This window comes from Diorhabda carinulata, chromosome 9, assembly GCF_026250575.1.
Source record: "Diorhabda carinulata isolate Delta chromosome 9, icDioCari1.1, whole genome shotgun sequence".
Taxonomy (NCBI): Eukaryota; Metazoa; Arthropoda; class Insecta; order Coleoptera; family Chrysomelidae; genus Diorhabda; species Diorhabda carinulata.
Window position 1 is genome coordinate 8,568,629 of NC_079468.1, and position 20,450 is coordinate 8,589,078.

The following is a 20,450-nucleotide window of genomic DNA, read 5'->3' on the forward strand; positions in this document are numbered from 1 at the left end:
GATATTGAATTGATGTTTACATACGAATATATCGTAGAGTAGTAAATTGCACACTGTTTATACATACTCGTATCTATTTAATAAATTATGAATAAAAAACGTGCTTCTATAGTTAATCAAACCAAAAATTGTCGACCTAATATGTAAAATGTATTTGTAAGGAAATTACGATTTTTTCAACACAGGGGCGGTTCCATTACTAATCCTCGGAGGGAGAGCATGAGAGGAGTGTTATCCTGCCCCAAGCAAACTAAGGGGATTCCAGAGGCAGACCCTTCTGAAAAAAATTAGAAATTGTTGATGATTTTCTTGCCGAGTGTCTAAACAAATATAACTTTAGTCAATATTAAAAAATTGTTGTGAGAGAATTCAAAGAGCATAGTTATTACGTTATAGAGTTAGAGATAGTTGAAGAGCTTCATACCAAATAACTCATGAAGCGATTTCTTTGGTCAGATGTATCAGTATCAATACTTAACCTTAAAATACTCAGAGATTGAAGTCTTATTACATTTACCCCATATCACGTTTACGTTATCGCCAATAAAATTAGGGATAAATAGAATCGTGATAAAACTCATGAGTTAAGTTACAATGTTCGAAATATTCCTTTTAAAAAATATTTCCCAGATTCTAGGGGAGGTTTTCCTGCTGCCTCTTCTTGGAGCCGCCGCTAATGCAACAGATACAATAATAAAACCAAAACAACTGTATGAGTGACTCATTAATTACTATGAAAAATCACGAAAAGAGTAACCGCAAGAAGAAAATCTAGATTGGACTAATATCATACAAGATGATGGCGACATTTGACTTAATACCTCACAGGAAACTAAAGAAAATATAATAGTTTATTTTCATCAGTAAGATTCCTTGCCTTGTTCAACTAATATAGGCGCCATTTTTTAAAAAAGTCAGTTGGTTCTATATCCAATGCAAGAAATTTATTAAGAGTGTGGATGTTGAGGAAAGTCTGCTTTCTTTCAACAAAAAAAAATTGAATATCATTTCCCAAAAAAAAATTCATTAAAATTGTCACTCATACTTTCCGCTGATTTTTAAGATCATCGGTGGATTGTAATAAACTATTCTCATACATTCCGATTCACACCTCATGGTTTCGCATTCATAACAGTATTTGTCAATATTCTGTTTTTCATCTAGTACATCTGAAAATGAAAATATACTTTCTAATTCCTGCATAGGAAACTGGTATTTTTATTCTCTTCTATGTATTGATATGTTTGATTGCTGCATCCACTGATAACACCTTCAACTTTACACCCAAAGAATTTGTACAAGCGACTTGTGTTACCCCTTTGCAAGAGCTGAACTGCACATCTTTATTACAGTTTTCTGTACCATTGCAGAGATATTAATTGAAGTCTCAGTCTAAGTACTCAGGCATAGGTGACTGCTGTCTTGATGCATGAAGAAATTATGGTCACCCTATTTTTCACAAAGCCTGCAGTGTCCAGTTTTTTCATTTCATACTTTTATCTCAATGGGTTTATTTAAGTGATAGTCTCATTAGAAACCTGTGAGAATGTGTAGGTTATTTCTACGGAGGTCAATGTATTTATTGAACCTTTTACACCTGTTTCCGAGAAACAGACTCTCTTTTTCTCTGAAGAACACAACGGTTTTGGTCCGTAAGGCTCCATTTCAGATTATTTACTTCTTTGTTTCCGTGTATACCTGTTTGCTGGTACCAAAGTGACGGTTTTTATAGCTGGTTAATAGTCGACGACGATGCCTATACTTCTGTCTAAATAGAACTTTGCACACGTAACGATACCTGGATTTTTCGCTATTGATTCGAAGTATTTGGTACTTCGTTTATATATACCTATCCCCGTTCCTGTTGCTGATACTTTTGAATGACTGTTTCCCATCATCATTCAACTAAATTTCGTAATAACAACACCATAATTTTATGTTTTCAATGTTACTAGATCAGATAAGATAATCTCAAATAAATTTCTCGATAATATTTATCTTGTTTTTGCTTTTTCAACCTCCAAAACTTTTTTTGTGTTTAAAGTTAACTAAAACGTCATTTTTGTTTTCGAGGGTAGAAGATAATGTTTTTGCTGGTTATGGGTTGTAATATATTGTTTATTAATATACATATTCATATTGTGCTGAAGCTTCTTTATTTTTCAAAGAAATGCTTGCTGCTGATAATGGACTGGGTTACGCGTGACAATAATAAGTGGATGAAATCGTGGTTAGTCTAAGAAATCTTCAGAAACTGTTGCGAAGCCCGTGTTGATACATTCTGGACATGCTGGACAGCTCATACTTTTGGTAGCTCGTCAAAAATTGAAATAGTTTGGTTAAGAAGTTTTGATGTATCCACCGAATAGCCCCAGCTTAGCCTAGTAGGACTAATATTTGTTCCAGCATTTGTCAAATTATTTCAATGATGTAAAGCCACTTCCAGTAGAGGCTTGTTAAAATCACTTATTTCACGTTTTTGCTCATAAACCTTAGAAATTTTACATTAGTGGATTTATGATCTTATCTTTGAAGTGGCCAAAAGGCATCTTTTAGAAGGATACTTACATTATTTCACTGAGCAGTGTTCAAAATTTATATTCAAATTCCTGAATTTACCTCGAAATAAAACGGAATTATGTTTTTCCTAACCTATAATGTTCATATGAATATATTTGAATAATTATTTGAGAAATTGTTGGAATGGAATGATTAAGAGTGTGATTATTCTATTTCACTAGATAACTTATCGCCATAGACTTTCAAACGACATAAAAAACAAACCGATTTTTAGAATACGACCATAGTTTTTTTATTATATAATTATAACTTAGTAGTTGGAAGTAACTTTTTATGTCAGAATATATAACAATATTAGAGTTTCCTTATTCACGATATCGTAAGATCGCGACTTGGAAAGGCTGTCTATTTTGCGATCAGATGGGCGCGTTAAATGAAAACATGTATTATAGTAGGGTGCCAACGATGCTAATGAGGATTTACATGAGTGTCATAGAGACCTATTAAATGTTATATAATTTATTTCCTTTACATGGGTGGGGGCAGCGGTTATAGATTTTCATATATATGCATTGCATCGACATACTTCATATATTGATACTATCAATGTCCTACGATTTTTAATAATGTTAGTATGTTAATATGATCGATTCCATGATGCGGGTGGTAAGGTTTGAAAATAAAAAAAACCAATCGACTGCGTCAACTTTTCTAAGGCAACATAAAAAACCTCTCATTCAATGATATGACGATAATCGCCATTTTTAAATACTCAAACTGTGTCAGATTAAGATATGACGGTTATAACAATGAGGCCCTATTTTAAATTTTTTTCATCTTCTTAAATCATTGAACTTAATCAATTTAAAAGATCAGGAAATAGAATGAAAATAAAAAATTGTATGTTTTCAATTAGAATACTTGTATTTACAGTAAAATAATTCTAGAAAAATTCTCAAAAAAATAATTACATACAATCAATTTAATTCTCTCCAATACATTTGATAGCACGTTTTATGAAAAATTAGCATAACGACATACTTCTATCTTTCATATTATTTCTTAACTCTTCCCCCTCAGTAAACGAACCCTGACAAGACGTTGGATCGAACCGTTCACTTTATCTTAGGACAGCGAAGTGAGCTAATCTCAAAAGCCTAGATCTCAGCGGAGCTACGCTGCTCCTATCTGAAGGCTCACGATTAAGTTCTTTTCGAGCGGTTGCGATAGAAGCATTATTTCTATCGTGACCTCTTGATTAGGCGTGGCTCTTTTATGTATTAAAAATTCCAGAATTCAACACACATTTCACAACATAAATATGTCTCTGGCACATATGTTGTGTATTATTAAAACTTGACGGGTTAACACGAAAGGTATTAAATATGTGACTGTAGCGTTAGACTCTCCACCTTCATGACTTGCAATTCATTTTTTTCTTTTGTTTTTGCGAGTTGCTTACTAACAAAAACTGTAACTTATCTACCGGGATCGATCAAATGATCGATTTTGATAATTAATCTACTTCTAAATCTTTATAAGAATTCTTTTTTGATAACTGAACTCTATTATATTTTTGTGCCATCACGACATGACTGAACGCATCGCGTTTTGTTTTTTCCACCCTCATTAAAATGGTCAGACTATATATTATTAATATTGAATAAGAAGAATTATGGATAGGCGTTAAGAGAATGAAGGATTTGAAACTGCTTCTAGCGGAACTATTTCGAAGGAAGGGTCAAATCCTGGAAAAGTAGCAAGCTATAATATTTATAGGGAAATATCAGGTCCAATCGATATAGTAAGCAAACAATTTTGAAAGGTTGAGTTATAAATATACGAAAGTTATATATATATATATATATATATATATATATATATATATATATATATATACTATAAAAAATACGAAAGTAGAAGCTAACAGTGTTAATAATATATATTACTTAAAAGCTAGAAGTTTTTTTGGTACTACAGGTTCTCGCGGCGCGTACGAAGCTAAAAATCTGAAAGCTATGGAGCAAAAATGGCTACGAACTGATAAGATTTTTCAACATTTTGGACTTAGCTGATGTAAATAAAGGGATTCCATATAAACAAACCACAAGCAAAAAGATAACACGGCTAGAATTTTTAAATCAATTGACAGGAGAACTTTCCTTCGTATATAAAGAACAAAGATGATCCATCATCATTTATTACATAAGTAGATGCAACTTTACATGTGCGGAAAACTTGTCGAATTAAATTATGTAGAGACAATAAACCAAACAAAAACAAAATGTGATTTGAAAAAATGTAAACAAGAAACTAGGTAGGAATAATGTTAGAGAATATGTTTCAAAAGATAAAAGCTAACATTAGAAAGTGATTCCAGTTTTTTCAAAATTTTTGTATTGATTACAATTTGGAGTAGGTACCATTTTTATAACATTTTTTTTAAATAAAGAACTGTATTTATAGACTTGATATAAGATGTAATCGACTTCATACTTTCACAAATCTAGCACAAACCTTTTTATAAAAATGAACTTGTCAACAATATCTGGTACATATATAGGATGTGTCTAAATTCATGTGACAAAATTTCTGCTAGATTATACGGGGGTGAGTCTTACTTTATTTCATAGCACAACTCAATTTTAGTCACCACCTTTTAAGAGTGTTATCTCGGAAAGGGGTAGGCTAAAGAAATTTTGTTATAGAAAAGATTCCTCTTAATTTCATAAGAGCAATCACCTCCTGAATTTTGTCGCATGAATATAGAAACACCTTGTAAATACATATCTTTAATATGGCAATAAAAACATTAAACAGTAATTAACTATTGCAATGAAATTATAATCGTTAATTTTCCTGGTGTTACTACGTCAGGAGAAAAACAGATTTAAATGTACCGTCAATTTCGGCGCGTGTTTTAATCTACTCCTTCTTTTATCATGCCGATTAAAATCCCCCTCAGGAAAGTTAGTTCAATATCAATTCCAAATGGACAAGTATTGAAGGTTAGTAGATACTAGATATTTTTTTCTATTAGTGTTTAATTCAATTGTTAATAATAATTTGAAAATGATGAAGAATTTATACGGATCTTCAAATCATCTGATTATGAAATAATTATCGAATTTCAAAACAGATTAGATTTGTGATTAAAAATATCGAGATATATTAATTACAAATATGTAGCAAATTGAGAATATTAACCAGCACTTGAGATGATGGCTCTTCTAAGATGATAGAGTTTTTTCACAAATATGAATAAAAATTAATTAATGAAAATTATACTTAGCATTAGAAAACAATATGGGAAATGGAGTAAATTGAATTAATATCTAATAATTTAATTTCTGAACTAGACGTCTTCAACTTACAAGTGTATTTCTGATTTTTTCTAATTTTTGTATGTTCGTAGACCATTAAATGATAACTAGTAAGAGAGTTTTACAGCAATTTTGTTCAAAATATTGTATTATTATAATGTAGCTCATAACATACGGCGGAAGATGTAGTATAGTTACCTACACCAATGTTTCGAAAATTATAGTTGTAATTCTGCTAAGGCAGTCATTCCGTGTGCATACATTTTCGAAATTGATATATTTGTGAATTTTTAATTGCTAAATTTTTGACAGTAAAATGTCTCGAACACCCTTCAAGACGTTGGAAGAAGCCGTAGATTATTTAGACTTGTAAGATATCGAGGCCGTCATAATCGCTTCAATCATCAACCTCCCGAGGTTGACAATCTCACAGACGAAAAGGATGTGGATGATGGCGATCTGGAAGACCCCAATATCGGTGATATCGTTGGGCACATTGAATTGGACATGCCCCATCATTTTGATTCAAGTAACGATTATTTTGATAGTGATGACGATATACCTATGGCACTGTTAACATTTTGTACGTCGACGCAAACTTCCTCGCAAAGTGCATAGAAAAGAAAAAAATAATTTCTTCTAACTAGAAAGAAATTCCTCCACATTATAGTTTGCTAGCTTATCTCCAGTTTCAATTTCTGACGATACTGTGTACGTACGATATGATCATTGAGGAAACTATTCGCTACACAACCGCTGAGAAGTATAAGCACGATTTTTTCCTTAAAAAATTTAATCTAGAAATGTTTCTTGTAAGAATCAAGTTGCATAGGAATGCAAAGCTAAAGTTTACTTTTTATAAAATAATTAAGTAGGGTAGGATTCAAAACAGACACTTGAACAGACATTTTTTTGGTTTGGTGTTTTTATTGCTATTTGAAGACGATTTCATTGCGTACTTAAGTCAGTAAAAAGTAGGTAAAAATGACTGATAATAGATTGACTTGTGTTCATCCTGGAATGAGAAAACAGTATAAGCTACTGTTAATAAAACCAATTGCAAGAATAGTTCAAAGAACATCAAACTCGCTGGCTACATCATCAGTTAAAATACTACTTCAATTCTCACTTCTGAAATCAGTTCAGGACAGGTGATTCATATGACATGCCATAATTGCACCGTCAATTAGAATATCTATAAATAATAATTGATATACATATATTGTTGTAAATAATAACCAAATTTTCGTCTCTGTTGTTTATACAGAGTATTTTTTTAACCTAATCTGACCTCAAGATGAGCATAAATTGACATTCTTGACGCTTATTAGCAAGATGTTAAATAACGAATCAAGCACGAATTTTGAATTTACCATTGTTTTAAATTGAAATTTTGGTGTTGGGGTGAGTAAATGAATGCACTAAACACGTTAAGTTTCATCTACTGGATATAAAACACTATGTTCTCTGGGCTTTTTCTCAAGTACTAATCTCAAAATTAAACAAAAATAGAATTTGTTCATTATCGACTAGTGGCTCATAATAATATGAGTTTAATTTAAGTATTCCTTAATGCACTGAAACAAGTATGCATTACAAGATTTCGATACTTTTACAAAATTTTCCTATAAGAAGCGGGACGAGACGAGAGTGTAGAGAATACGAAACGAGTTTTGATGAGACTTTTATTTCATTGACTAAAGGAGACAAGAATTTATCTTTTGTTTCGTTGGTATCGTGCAAACTAAAGCAAAAAGACAGCAGAACTTGTGGTAAAACGTGTCAAGACTAGCGGTTTGATTATATATCAAGGAATATATTTTAATTTCATAATGGAAATATCTTCAAACTAAGTAAACAAGGAAATTAAGGAATAAATGACTGATAAGACATATATTATTATTTATCTGGTATCAAATCGTTTTATATCAGCCTAATTTGATTAATCTAAGCTTTTAGGATTAATTTCAAAATGAGAAAATAATACTTTTATTAATTTATTAATTCCCTTATCTCTACATATAGCTAATCAATTTTCAGAAATTTTCACTGGCTGCATGGTGGAAAAATTATGTGAACAAAGAGGAAAGCGACGAATATAAAAACAAACATATTAATATCAGGTAATCGAAAGATGAGTGATGTGACAATGATTGCTTTTCGTTTTCGTTTCGTTATCTATAGAGTAGTGTATTTATACTTGGTGAAATGTGATGAAGTTATGGATCCGATACTTTTCAGCTGATGAAATTTGTAAATAATACACTCTGTTAAAAAAGTATTGCTATGATTTTTGATCATCGCAATAAGTTAGGATAGCTAAACTTACGTGCATAGAAAACGGCCCACTGTATTGTTAATCAGATCAAAAAAAATATGCTGCTTGAAAGATAATTGAATATGCTTTGATGTGAGTATAAATTTATAAGCAACGTGTTTATGTGGTGATTGTAACGAAAATGACAAATTTGTGAAATATTGGAATTATTGCGTTTGCAACAGAAATTTGCGTACTTTTTGTTTTTTATATTCTCAATAGTGTTCAAGTATGTTAGTTTATTGCATACTACACCACAAAAAGCCGCTCAAGTTTTGGTTTTAATCGAAAATGGTCAGCGAGCTATTGCTAGACAATTGGATATGTTCCGCTCAGCGGTAGCAGTTCGAAGAGTGTGCTAGCGTTATTAGGAGACCGAATCCTTTCATAGGAGACCTGGAACAGGTGACTTAAAACCACTTGAGATAACCGATTTATAGTGCCAACAACATTAAGAAATCGTCACCTTAATGAGCGATCAAATTGCAACGACAGCTCCTTGATGAGCGAGGAGTGACTATTAGGCAGTGGACAGACAGTAAGGTGATCACTGCAGGATAATAAGCTGATCTTTAAAACATCTGCTATTGGTCTAAAACTTACTCCAGCCCATTGGCCAGCACGCCTGCGTTTTGCATATGATCAGCTGAATTGGACGTTGGCTTTGGAATAATGGGGAACAATAAAAATTATAACGGGACCAAATCGCACAATTTAGTGCAGAGGGCTACAAAAAACCTGGCCTATTGAGTTACCGGATGAAGTATTTTTTATATGATACTATTCACTGAAACTACTGAAAAAATCATTTAGTGCCAGAGCTAATACGGTTTATTGTTATTGTTATATTTTTTACGATAATTTTTTTGGACATAAACTGTACCAATCGAGTAACCGCTTGAAACTGATTTTAAAATTGAATTTCGAGTGAATAGAAAATAAATATGAACAAGTGCCTCGTTAAATCTGGTGTTAACCCTATGGTATGGCGACACTATTTTTAATATTTTTTTGTAGTGTAACCACACCTATCGAGTAACCGCTTCAAACTATAATCAAATTAAAGTTTAAATATTTCTTATTAAGAAAATACATTAGTGCCACTTCTATTTTAGTGAAAAATGCTTGGCACGATACTTTATATTTCTTCAAGCCTTATACTATTGCTATTCATATAGCAAGGATATCCAAGCTATTTTGGATTAAAGAGGGAAAGACTCATGTTGATTTTGAAATCAGAAGATTATAATAATAAAATGATGAAATTTTTAAACGATAAGAAAACTTACAAAAAAATTTAACAAGATTCTACAAATTCTTACCGAAAACACAATAATGATCTAATCCGATCTTGAGAAGAACAACTTCTTAATTCGCCATCCCCCCTAAAATATATGATTTACCAAAACTCCACAAACCTAACATTCCCCTTCTACCGATTGTTTTAAGTATTCAAACTCCTCTCACCTCATTATCTAATTATTTGAAAAATATTTTGAAAAAAATTTTATATCAAAACAAATATAATATCAAAAACTCATGGGATTTCAAAGAAAAAATTAAAAGTATCAAAATTCCTTTTGAATATGTTTTTACTTCGTTAGATGTGGTTTCTTTATAAACAAATATTCCTGTTACCATATTGAAAAATATATTATTGAAAAAATGGGACAGAATTAAAGAATATACAGAAATACCTCAAAATGAATTTATAAGAGCTATAGAACTCACACTTACAACAACATATTTCAAATATGATAACGAAATATACAAACAAATTGATGGTTGTGCTATGGGAACTTCCATTTCAAGTGTACAATTGGTAATTGAAGATCTTGAGGAAAAGGCTCTAAGCAAACTTGATATAAATATTCCATTCTTTTTCCGATATGTAGATGATTGCATTACTGCTGTACCAAAGAATCAAATTGAAAACATAAATAAAAAATTAAAATCTTATCATGAAAAACTTCAATTCATAATCGAGGCTGAGCAAAATTATAGAATCAATTTTCTTGATGTCACATTATATAAAATTAACAATGACATGAGAACAGAATGGTATACGAAACCAACTTGGTCCTCAAGATATTTAAACTTCAATTTGTCATCCTATGTCACAAAAAAGATCAGTGATAATAAGTTTAGCTGATAGATTTATCTAACTATCAGATCCTGAATTAGATGCTTAGCTATTCAAAACTTTCCCAACAATTATTGAATTATTTCAATAAATATGATATTAGTATAAGTCATATAGGACATAATACATTATCCAAATATTTCACTAAATTAAAATCTAATACACCAAAAAACAAAAGAAGTAATGTTATATATCAAGTGCCTTGAACTAATTGTGACGCTGCCTACATAGGGCAGACATCTCAGCATTTAGAAAATAAAGGTCATCAATACGATAAAAAAATAGAGCTGCACTAACCTAACCATGAAAAACATAATTTCAATTATAAAGATTCAAAAATTATTGAAACGGAATCAAGTACACGAAAAAGAGAATTTTTCGAAATGGTTCACATTCATAAGAACGAAAAAGCTATAAATGATAAAGAAGATCTAAATAATTTAAGTCAAATTCATAGCTCTATTTTGTAAATTCTAATCAATTTAATATATTGGAGATGTGGAAACCAAGGAAAAATTAATTTTTCTTATTAGAACAAAGTTCTAAGTTGATTTTATCCTTATTTCGATATTCATGATGAAGGTGATCTACAGATCAATATAAATAAGTAAATTGTCAGTGTCAATATCATTTTTTGATAAAAATTTATCTTTCTTTTAAAAACTATCAAAAACTAATTTTGAAACAGAAGAGACCTAATATCAAGGACATTTAGATGCATTAATATATCAAAAGGTCTAAGATAGAAAAAATTGAAGAAATTTGTTTATACATATAAATATAAATATATATATATATATATATATATATATATATATATATATATATATATATATATATATGTTACTAAGTTAGGACTAGGACAAGGTTTTCTCTATCACTTCCAACCCAAATTAACTTCCAGTTGATGTGGTAAACACCCCTTGGCCTCCAGGTCATAGTAAGGGAGTTCGGTCGCGGAACGTGGAAGTGGATAGTTGTGGGTGGTGAAAATGTGAAAACATATCTTTCCATCCTTTTCTAACTCATGGGGACTTCTGTTAAGGTATCAAAATTTCGGTCTAGAAAGTTCTAAAATGTGTTCAACTATTCTAATCGATTTAAAATGTTCTAAAAGTCCTAAAAATTACTGGAATGATCTGGAAAGTTCTAAAATGAGCGCAAACTATTGTAATTGATTTAGAATGTTCTAGAAAGCTCTATAAATTTTCCGAATGATCTGGAAAACAGAAAAACAGATTATATTTTGATATTCATAAGGTAGGATTTATATGCGAGATGGGGTTTGTTGTTTAAGTCTGAGCCTGTCACTTCACCACATTTACAGTTTTCATTGCATTCCATTATTTTTCATCGCAGTGACATTTTAGGATATGAAACAATATTCCTCACTAGAGAGAATTGATTGATATTGTTTAAATCATGATAGAATAGGGATGGTAGGAAGAAAATATGTGCAAAAGTACTCTGAATTCTGACACACTGAGAAAATAACATGATTCAAAATTCACATACAAAAAATATATTGTTGGTGTTAGGACTGGTACTTAGAAAACAATTAGAACAAAAACTGTCAGGAACACAAATAGGTATGGGATAACTGGTTTCTAGAATTCTTAGAAAACAAAAAACTGTCCATATCATATCCAGCTACATCAATATTTATTTATACGGCGACGACTTTCTACAAATTTCGAAGCGAAGAGGACTTTGCCAAATTTTTTTTCACTTATTATTCTATTTTTTACATTAACGGTCTAGCGAATCGTCATAATTTTCACTATTTTTACAGTGAAAATACGCAGGGTTCATGATTGAAGATCAGATTCAATTTTTCCAATAAGCAATTCAATAGACAGAAATTGTGTACTGTAATTTATTGTAGAATATTCTTTGACATATGAAGGTAAAGAATTATTTGAAAAATAGGACCTCAATGGATTTATTTTTTGAAACACGAGAATAATTTCTCAATGTCATATTATATTTCAATAAAGACCATTATAAATTACAAAAGACCTAACTTCGAACTACTTATCATCAAAAGGTTTAAGAATTGAAAGAAATCAGTATAAATCCTGACTCTAGAGTGAAAATATTCACATTGTATTGCTAAAATACAATAAAGGTTGTATAGAAAAATAAACTTCCTTTTTCAATTGTCTACAATAACATATTTGAACACTAAAAATTGATATTGAACTCTAGTCACAACTTCTAAAGGAAATTTTGGAAAATATAAATAGCGCTCTATAACCGCAACAAGATTTGGTATAATCTTGTTTTATCAGGATCAGATTATATTGAATTATATATGAATCTGTATCTTATAAAAAGAGACGTATCCACTCAAATCGTTTCAGTAATCGTATAGGCTCTCTTTCAACTACTCCGGCTTCAGAACCACACATCAGAGCCTTCACGCGAGCGCTAACCGATTTTCCCCAAAAAAAATCAGTCGACAAATCCGTTATTCATTTGCACCGTTGTACTTATCGTCGTATTTTAACAGTGTATGTTTTTCAAGTTGACTAGTAGGTTACCATCTTCATTTCATATTTCAAGTTATGTCAAACAATTGATAAGTTTTTTAAATATACGATGGAAGGTCGGTTTACAATTGGTGAGCGCGGTATCGACAACACCGGTTTTCAATTACAAGAAAAGGGTGATTTTGTTAAAAACGGACACCCAGTGATCAATCAAACCGCACAAGTACCCAATCGGAAAAAATCTTTAGTTCAGTTAACTAGAGAAGTGTTACCTAGATTGGAAAATTACAGAAATTCCAGGAAGGCTTGTAAAAGACCCAGTTTGAGTGAGTTACATGAAGGCGAAGAAGCAAAAGTGAGTAAATATTTATTATATTCCATCAAGTTTTCTAATTTTCTAATTCCATAATTTAATTTATTAAGAGAAGGAGATGAGAAATAAGTTTTTTAATGGGTTTTGTACCAAATATATGAAAAATAATTTCATTTTAAATAAAATAAAATATCAATTAAATATTATTTCTAGTTTAAAATGTCATAAATGTTATTCCAATAAACTTTAAGTCAATCATTTTTATATAATATTCAAAATACTTTCAAATTTTAATTTAATTTAAAAAAGCCAAGAATTTATTGTATTTTCAGTGAATAGTCTATTATTAGATTGAAGATGTTCATAAAATTTATCAACTTTTTTTATTTTTGAGCAGAATTATGAATTTGTTTTTTGTTAGTCCTATAACTTGAAAATAGGCTTACTAAATTGTCATAATCATAATAATAATGTTTGTTTGCAGTAAAAACAAAACAATTATGAAAATGAAAAAAAAATTACAACTGTAAAGTTTTGTGCTATAAAATGAGACACACAACAAATATATATTTAAATAATAATATTTATAATTTGATAATATTTCCTAAATAAAATCACGATTCTATTTCTGTAGTGATAGATATCAAGTTGACCAAAGAAAGCTCCTTGAAACAAAGGACAAATTATATATAGATGAGTAATAGAATATGTACAACAGGATAACGAAAAGTATTTTGCCTTTTTAAATTTAATTGGATTTTTAAGTGTCTATGTTCAATCAACGTATTCATTTTCAACAACATTTTTCTAATACCCGAACGATAAAATAAAATAAATAAAACACGAAACTTGAGAATTTCTGAGCAGTAAGACAGATCAAGACGGAAAGCTGAAGGGTAAGAAAAATTATGTGCACAAAAGTTATGCATAAAAAATGGAAATTGCAGTTTTTCAAGGGAAAAATGCATTTTAATTTTACTACTCTGTGGGTTTTAGGTCTCTTCTGTTTCAAAATTAGTTTTTTTTATAGTTTTTAAAAGAAAGATAAATTTTGACGCTTCGACTTTTCTTTAAGTCTTTATCAAAATATCGAAATCAAGAACATGTGTATATATGTATATATATATATATATATATATATATATATATATATATATATGTATATATATATGTACATATATATCTAAATGTTCTTGATTTTAGGTCTCTTCTGTTTTTTTTGATGATTTTTAAAAGAAAAATAAATTCCGATTTTTCTTTAAGTCTTTTTCAAAATATAATATTGACACTGATAATTTGCTTATTTATATTGATCTATAGATCACCTTCATCATGAATATAAAAATAACTTAAAACTTTGCTCTAATAAGAAAAATTAATTTTTCTTTAGTCAATCAATTAAATTATTTGTAGTTTTATTAGAATTTACAAAATAGAGCCATAAATTTTACTTAAATTATTTAAATCTTTTTTATCATTTATAGCTTTTTCTTTATGTATGAAATATATTGAAATTATGTCTATCTGGTTTTCATAAAAAATTCATTTTTTTGTTGTACAAAAACAGTGAAAAAATAATTCAACATTTATGTTTTATTGCTGCATTATAACTCTGTTTCTTCAATTTTGTTGCCCCCCATATCATTTTTTTCATCTGCAGTTTCTTTGGTAGAATATTCATGACGCTTGGTGGGCGAGACAATTGCATCCTTTTATTGTGGACTAAATGATGTTCTTTTAGTTTTATGCCGCAATGACCCCTGTATAACCATATTTGCACTTGTAAATAATCTTTTTTTAAGCTTATTAAAAGGATATCTGTAACTCGCAGTTCATCGCATTCATGTTCAGGGATCTCGAAAACCCCCAGGTAATAAAACTGAACTCATTTTCGGCAATATTTTATGAGTTATAAATTTTTTTATTTTTTGACTATTCAAGATGCATATTTCAAAATACGTTTTTTACCTGAACACATAGTTACATTTCCCATTCATAACTTTTTACCACAAAGTTTCCTGAAAATCTTTCTTATCGCATCCACTTTGTTACATCTTGATTCGTCTTATTCCTAAGTTTAATCCTTTCTTGTGCTTTATTTCCTTCACTAAAGTCAATTGGTTTTTAAGTAGATATCTCAATATGAAATTTTGTACATCATTCAAATTTACAAAATTTTTGTCACTAGCAAAATGTAGTGATCGCAATAAATGAAAATCTGAGAGTGTGATGTCTGTCGAGTATGGTGAATGAGGCAATACCTACCTTCTACCTAAATTCATTAATTTTTTCAAGGTTCGTTTCCCACTTGTGAGATCTTGCATTGTAGTTGTTGACAATCGCTGAATACTTTATATTAGAGATATATATCCAGATTCGCAGTATTTCGTGGTTATTCATTTAGAGAGACTCACTGCTTTTTACGTTTCGGATTATCATATAGAACCTTTTCTTTTTTTGGAGTCTCCATGCTCTTGGATTACTGACCAAGGTTGTTTACGGATATTTGAGAGATTCTAAATTCTTTGATATGAAATTTCTTCCATTTCTGCCGTTAACATTTTTTTTTCTAATGCTGTCAGTCTTAATGATCGGTAGGAGTAAGAGAGATCAAAATTACCGGATCAGAAAACCGTTTTGGCATTTGAGTCGAATGTACTTGGATAAACATCGCGAATACTTTTGGTCACAACTGTTGCGTTGCTTACCTTGCGGAACTGAAAAAGGATACAATGCTACGAGGCAGACAAAGTGCCGACCATCATAGTCGTTATCCCACGATACCAGTACTACATTGATTATCTAGTAGTAATAAGTAATATGTTGTAAATTAATGGCCAAGATCTAGAATATTATTTTGTTACTACTTTTTGTTTTCAGAGACGCGCAATAAAAAATTGCAATCTAAAGAATTTTATTATTTTTATTGCCTATTAAATCTTTTCCTTGACAATTACGGTTTGTTTGATAGCTACTTATCATCTTCAATTCAGTACCAATAGAAGCAAAATGTGAATACACATAAAACATTTCATGGATTATTGATAAGAAAAACAGATCTCTTGATATAAAAATCACATGATTGCATATTTTTACGCTTTATTTTCCAAGGCATCTACGTTATATTTGAATTACTTTTAGGGTTAGTCTTCTCCAGTTAGGTTCCAAATGTGTCCATTACTAATCCCATTGGGGCAATTTTTATATATAACTCGTAGGCATAAGTTCATGAACTATTTGACTTTTCTTTTTGTTTTATTTTTTGAAGTTTCGATTCCATATAACAGAGCAAGTTTTACATTAGTTTGAAATAGTCTTCGTTTTGTTGTTCTTGAGATACTTGTTGTAGACCATATTTTATACAACTTATTCTTCTTTTGACATCATTTTCTGTACCTATTTTTGTAGTTACTATGCTGCCTAAATAGCACAGTTGCTGCACCTGCCCTATTTCTCTTTCGTCTAAATAGAAGACGTTTACCGTTTCGGTTTTGCGGTTCAATAATCTTTGTTTTTAACTATTTATGTTCAGTCCAACTTGCGTTGAGTTACTATGTAGCCTGTTAATTTTCTCTTGCATGTGGTTTTTATTTGTTATTATATGTTACCCACGCATTCATGTCCTCTGATTTTTCAAACAGTTTTCAGTTGATTCCTGACCTTTTATCCACTTCCTTTTCTATTTAGATTTACTAGAATAATAATATATATACTTAAATATCGTCATTTTGGTGAAATCTGGATAAAAATAAATCACTTATATTATAATATAATATAATAGAATATCTTTCGGCCTTTCAGTAAAGCAGAGTAAAATTTGGGCGACAACAGCGCTTTCCTCAAATTCGTTCTAGTATATCTGTTTGGCGGTCAGAATTATTTGATACTTTTTATAGTTCTCCAATTGAGAATAGATAAATTATACCAAAATACATATCCTAACTCAATGGTACTGTCCAGTCAAGAATCGGTACTCTATTCACAATTCACCAAAAAATATGCATAATAAATAATTTATAATTTAATAGATGTAATCAAATATTTCGTAATATGAGTTGGATAAAAAAATATAATACAATTCCATCTTGTTTCTTCTGACGGGTTTTTCCAAATCACAAAAAGTATAATTTACTGCAATTGACTAGATACAGCGATCTACAGTGTGAATATTAATTTGTTCATCATAATTTGATAATGTAGTTAATGAATCATGACTCATGAGGTTTAAAAGTTGTCAGGCTTACTTTATATATGTGTATAATGTATAAAAATAATAAAATTTTCACTTGCAATAATTAATTAAGAATACATATTCGTTAGGAATTTTTATACTTTTAATTTTTTTTTTGAAATCCTATGTGTTTTTGATATAGTATTTGTTTTTATTTAAAATTTTGTTGAAAATATTTTTCAAATAATTAGATAATGGGATGAGAGGAGTTTGAATACTTGAAACAATCGGTCGAAGGGATCTTCAGGTTTGATCAGTTTTGGTAAACCATTTATTTTTAGGGGTAAGGCAGTTTTTTTTGCATCTAATGGCGAATTAAAAAGTTGCTCTTGCCAAGGTCGAATAAGATCATAATTTTTTTTTTGATAAGAATTCGTAGGGTCTTGTTTCAATTTAATTTAATACGAAAACGCTCATAATTTAGCTGGCAAAGACTTCGTTCCCATTCAGGTTTATATGATAGTTTTATCTATTTGGAAATCAATAAAATATTTGATAAGACAATTAAAACAATAGTAGTACACATTAAATTAATTACATTTTGCAATCATTTCAATAGCTTTCGAAACAATAGTAATGAATATTTTCACTAATAGATATGCCATCTCTAATGATAATAATAATGATAAGATCCTTCAAATCAATTAGTGCAACATTATGATATTTTTCCTTTATGATAACATTACGCTATTATACAGTGTGTTCAGCAAGAAACGTAATTTGCTAAAATATAATTCAGATCATCTGTACAAGTATACGAGTATAGATTGAACAGTTGTTCCAAAATAATCTATTGATTTTCATTTATATTAAATTAATTAGATGTTCGAATTAGGACTATTTGAAAACTATAACCTTGGTTAAGATAGATCACCCACCAGCTGATTGCGGATCCTAAACCAGAACGAGATTTAGATCATAGTTTCGAGCATTACATTCAATTTTCAGTGGAAATTTCAAATTTGAAACATAATCTACAAGAACTTTTGATTTTCATTAGTTTTTTGTGATTTAATTCTTTAATGATTTTTATTTAGTTGTATAATAGATTTTAATTTTAGATATTTGATTATTGTTATTAAGCACTTATCAACGATTTATCACCTCTCATGGAGCACGGAGTATGCACTAAAATTTAATATTAAGCTATTTTTAATTTGAAATGCCGAAAACTCTAAAACCGCAAACCTCAGTAACCAATCAATGATACTGCTCAGCTGATCACATTTACCTACCGATCTACCAAGGTAGAAAGGATAGTATCATATGACTACGACTCGATTAACTCGATCAGTTTCCGAACAACAGTGAATGTGTTAGTTTTCGAAAATTCTGTTCGAGATCGTCGTTTCCGAAAAGCTCTATTGTCTTTCTTCTTCTATTTAACAGTATCCAAATCTATTATAAAATGTTAAATTATCGTGTTTTGTCTGTATTGTGGCAGTTCATACAATTCAGCACCACTCAAGTGTTATGTTCTACCTGCTAAAACTAAATCTCATTAAAAATGTCAGCAAATTTTTGGAAGATCTAAGTGCGTTTGTCGAACCAGTAATAACTATTGTGCAACTGAAACAATATTGTCTTGTCTTCCCAAGCAGAAGGTGTAGAAAAATAAAACCTTAAAATTTATCTCCAGAAAGACACAAATTTCCCTCTAGGTATTCTTTCTCAATGTCTTTGTATTCTTCTGCAGTTTTATACAACGAACATATTTCACTTTCCACTAACTGTATAATTGTATAAGCGTCAAACTTATGAATGTTACATCCATTTTAAAACTGTCAACAATAACACGTGCTTTTCCACTTTGTAATACTGCGACTGAAAAGGCTAGAAAGCTGAAAGCAATAATCTTTCTCGAACCCGAACAAGCGAACTCTTCGAGATGGTAGCATATACGGGTCCATTATAATGGATTAAGGATGTCGGATACAATGGACAAACTGCTTCCTTTGTAACGTCAATATACCACGCAGATGGACGACCTGAGCGCTAACGATCTTCAAGCGTCAAATCACCACTATTATAGCGAGTAAACCATCGGTGTGCCATTTATTATAACCATTTATTATAAAAACGCACTGCGTTCAGTAAACAATGGGAGAATGTGAAGCTATTGTACTTTTTCTAGAATTAGGCGTAGGAATTTTCACATCTGAAAACCAACATTACTTATGAGACACTCTCTATATGATATGAATGTGGGTTAGTCCAATTTGCAGTTTCTGGTGTGTTATGTATTTTTGTTGTTCACAAAGTTCAGTGAAAAAAAAATGAAAATAAAAAAATGAAAAAGTGAAATTTTTCTGAATTTTTGAAACTTTTTTTTATCAACTACTGAGCTATTCAAATCATCTCCTGTTGCCTTAGGTGGAGGAGAATAAGAGGAAAATATACAATAAGTTTAATTCTAACCGAAAGAGAAAAAATATATAGCTGCTATAAAATAAAGATATTCTGTGTGGCGTAAATATATGATGGTGATGTTTGGAAAAAAATTACCACTACTACATTACAACTCATTTGTTTATTTGTTCAAAGCGTTATTAGGCAAATAAGACTCTGCAAATTGATTTTATAGCCAATATCACGAACAATATCTCTTAAACGTTCAATAAACAATTATCACTCGATTGTTAACATTGATCATTTTGAATTTTTTCATTTACAATGGTTACAATTAAGCAACATAACATAAATCGACCTACATCAAATTTTTCCTCAAATTATTCCACATTAAATTAATATGATAATCACTGTTTATAAACATTTATTTTTTACCATTTCCACGGTGTAAAAAACACACAAATTGTCGAATACTTTTCAGTAGTAATAATCCAAGGACATTGATAATTGTGCGAAAAAATTATTTAACCGATTTTTAAAGGTTGTTGCTTGGCAATAGACCGACGCTGTAGGCCTATAAGCATCAAGCTTGAGAAATATGTTATAAAATTTCTGAGCATTTATTAATGTATGAGAGTTATTCAGATACAAAATTTTTTGCTAATTATAGAAATAAAATTGAATAAAAAGAAACCTTTTTTAAAAACAAGCTTTCATTATTAGTTAATAAAATGAAGTAAAAAGTTGAAAATGAACTAACTC

At 30.1% G+C, this 20,450-nt stretch overlaps 1 protein-coding gene across 2 annotated transcripts in view; it reads left to right on the top strand.

Moving 5' to 3' along the window:
• Positions 1–5,390: 5,390 nt before the first annotated feature.
• The window catches only part of LOC130897756 (bumetanide-sensitive sodium-(potassium)-chloride cotransporter), a 51,815-nt gene continuing 36,755 nt past the window's right edge, over positions 5,391–20,450 (top strand). Inside the window, exon 1 of one of the 2 annotated variants that reach the window (XM_057806642.1) lies at positions 5,391–5,528. In XM_057806642.1, the coding sequence (XP_057662625.1) occupies positions 5,463–5,528 (66 nt within the window). In that variant the 5' untranslated portion in view covers positions 5,391–5,462. Of the gene's footprint in view, positions 5,529–12,641; positions 13,151–20,450 lie in introns of those variants that run through there. The other variant, XM_057806641.1, reaches the window with a different exon arrangement.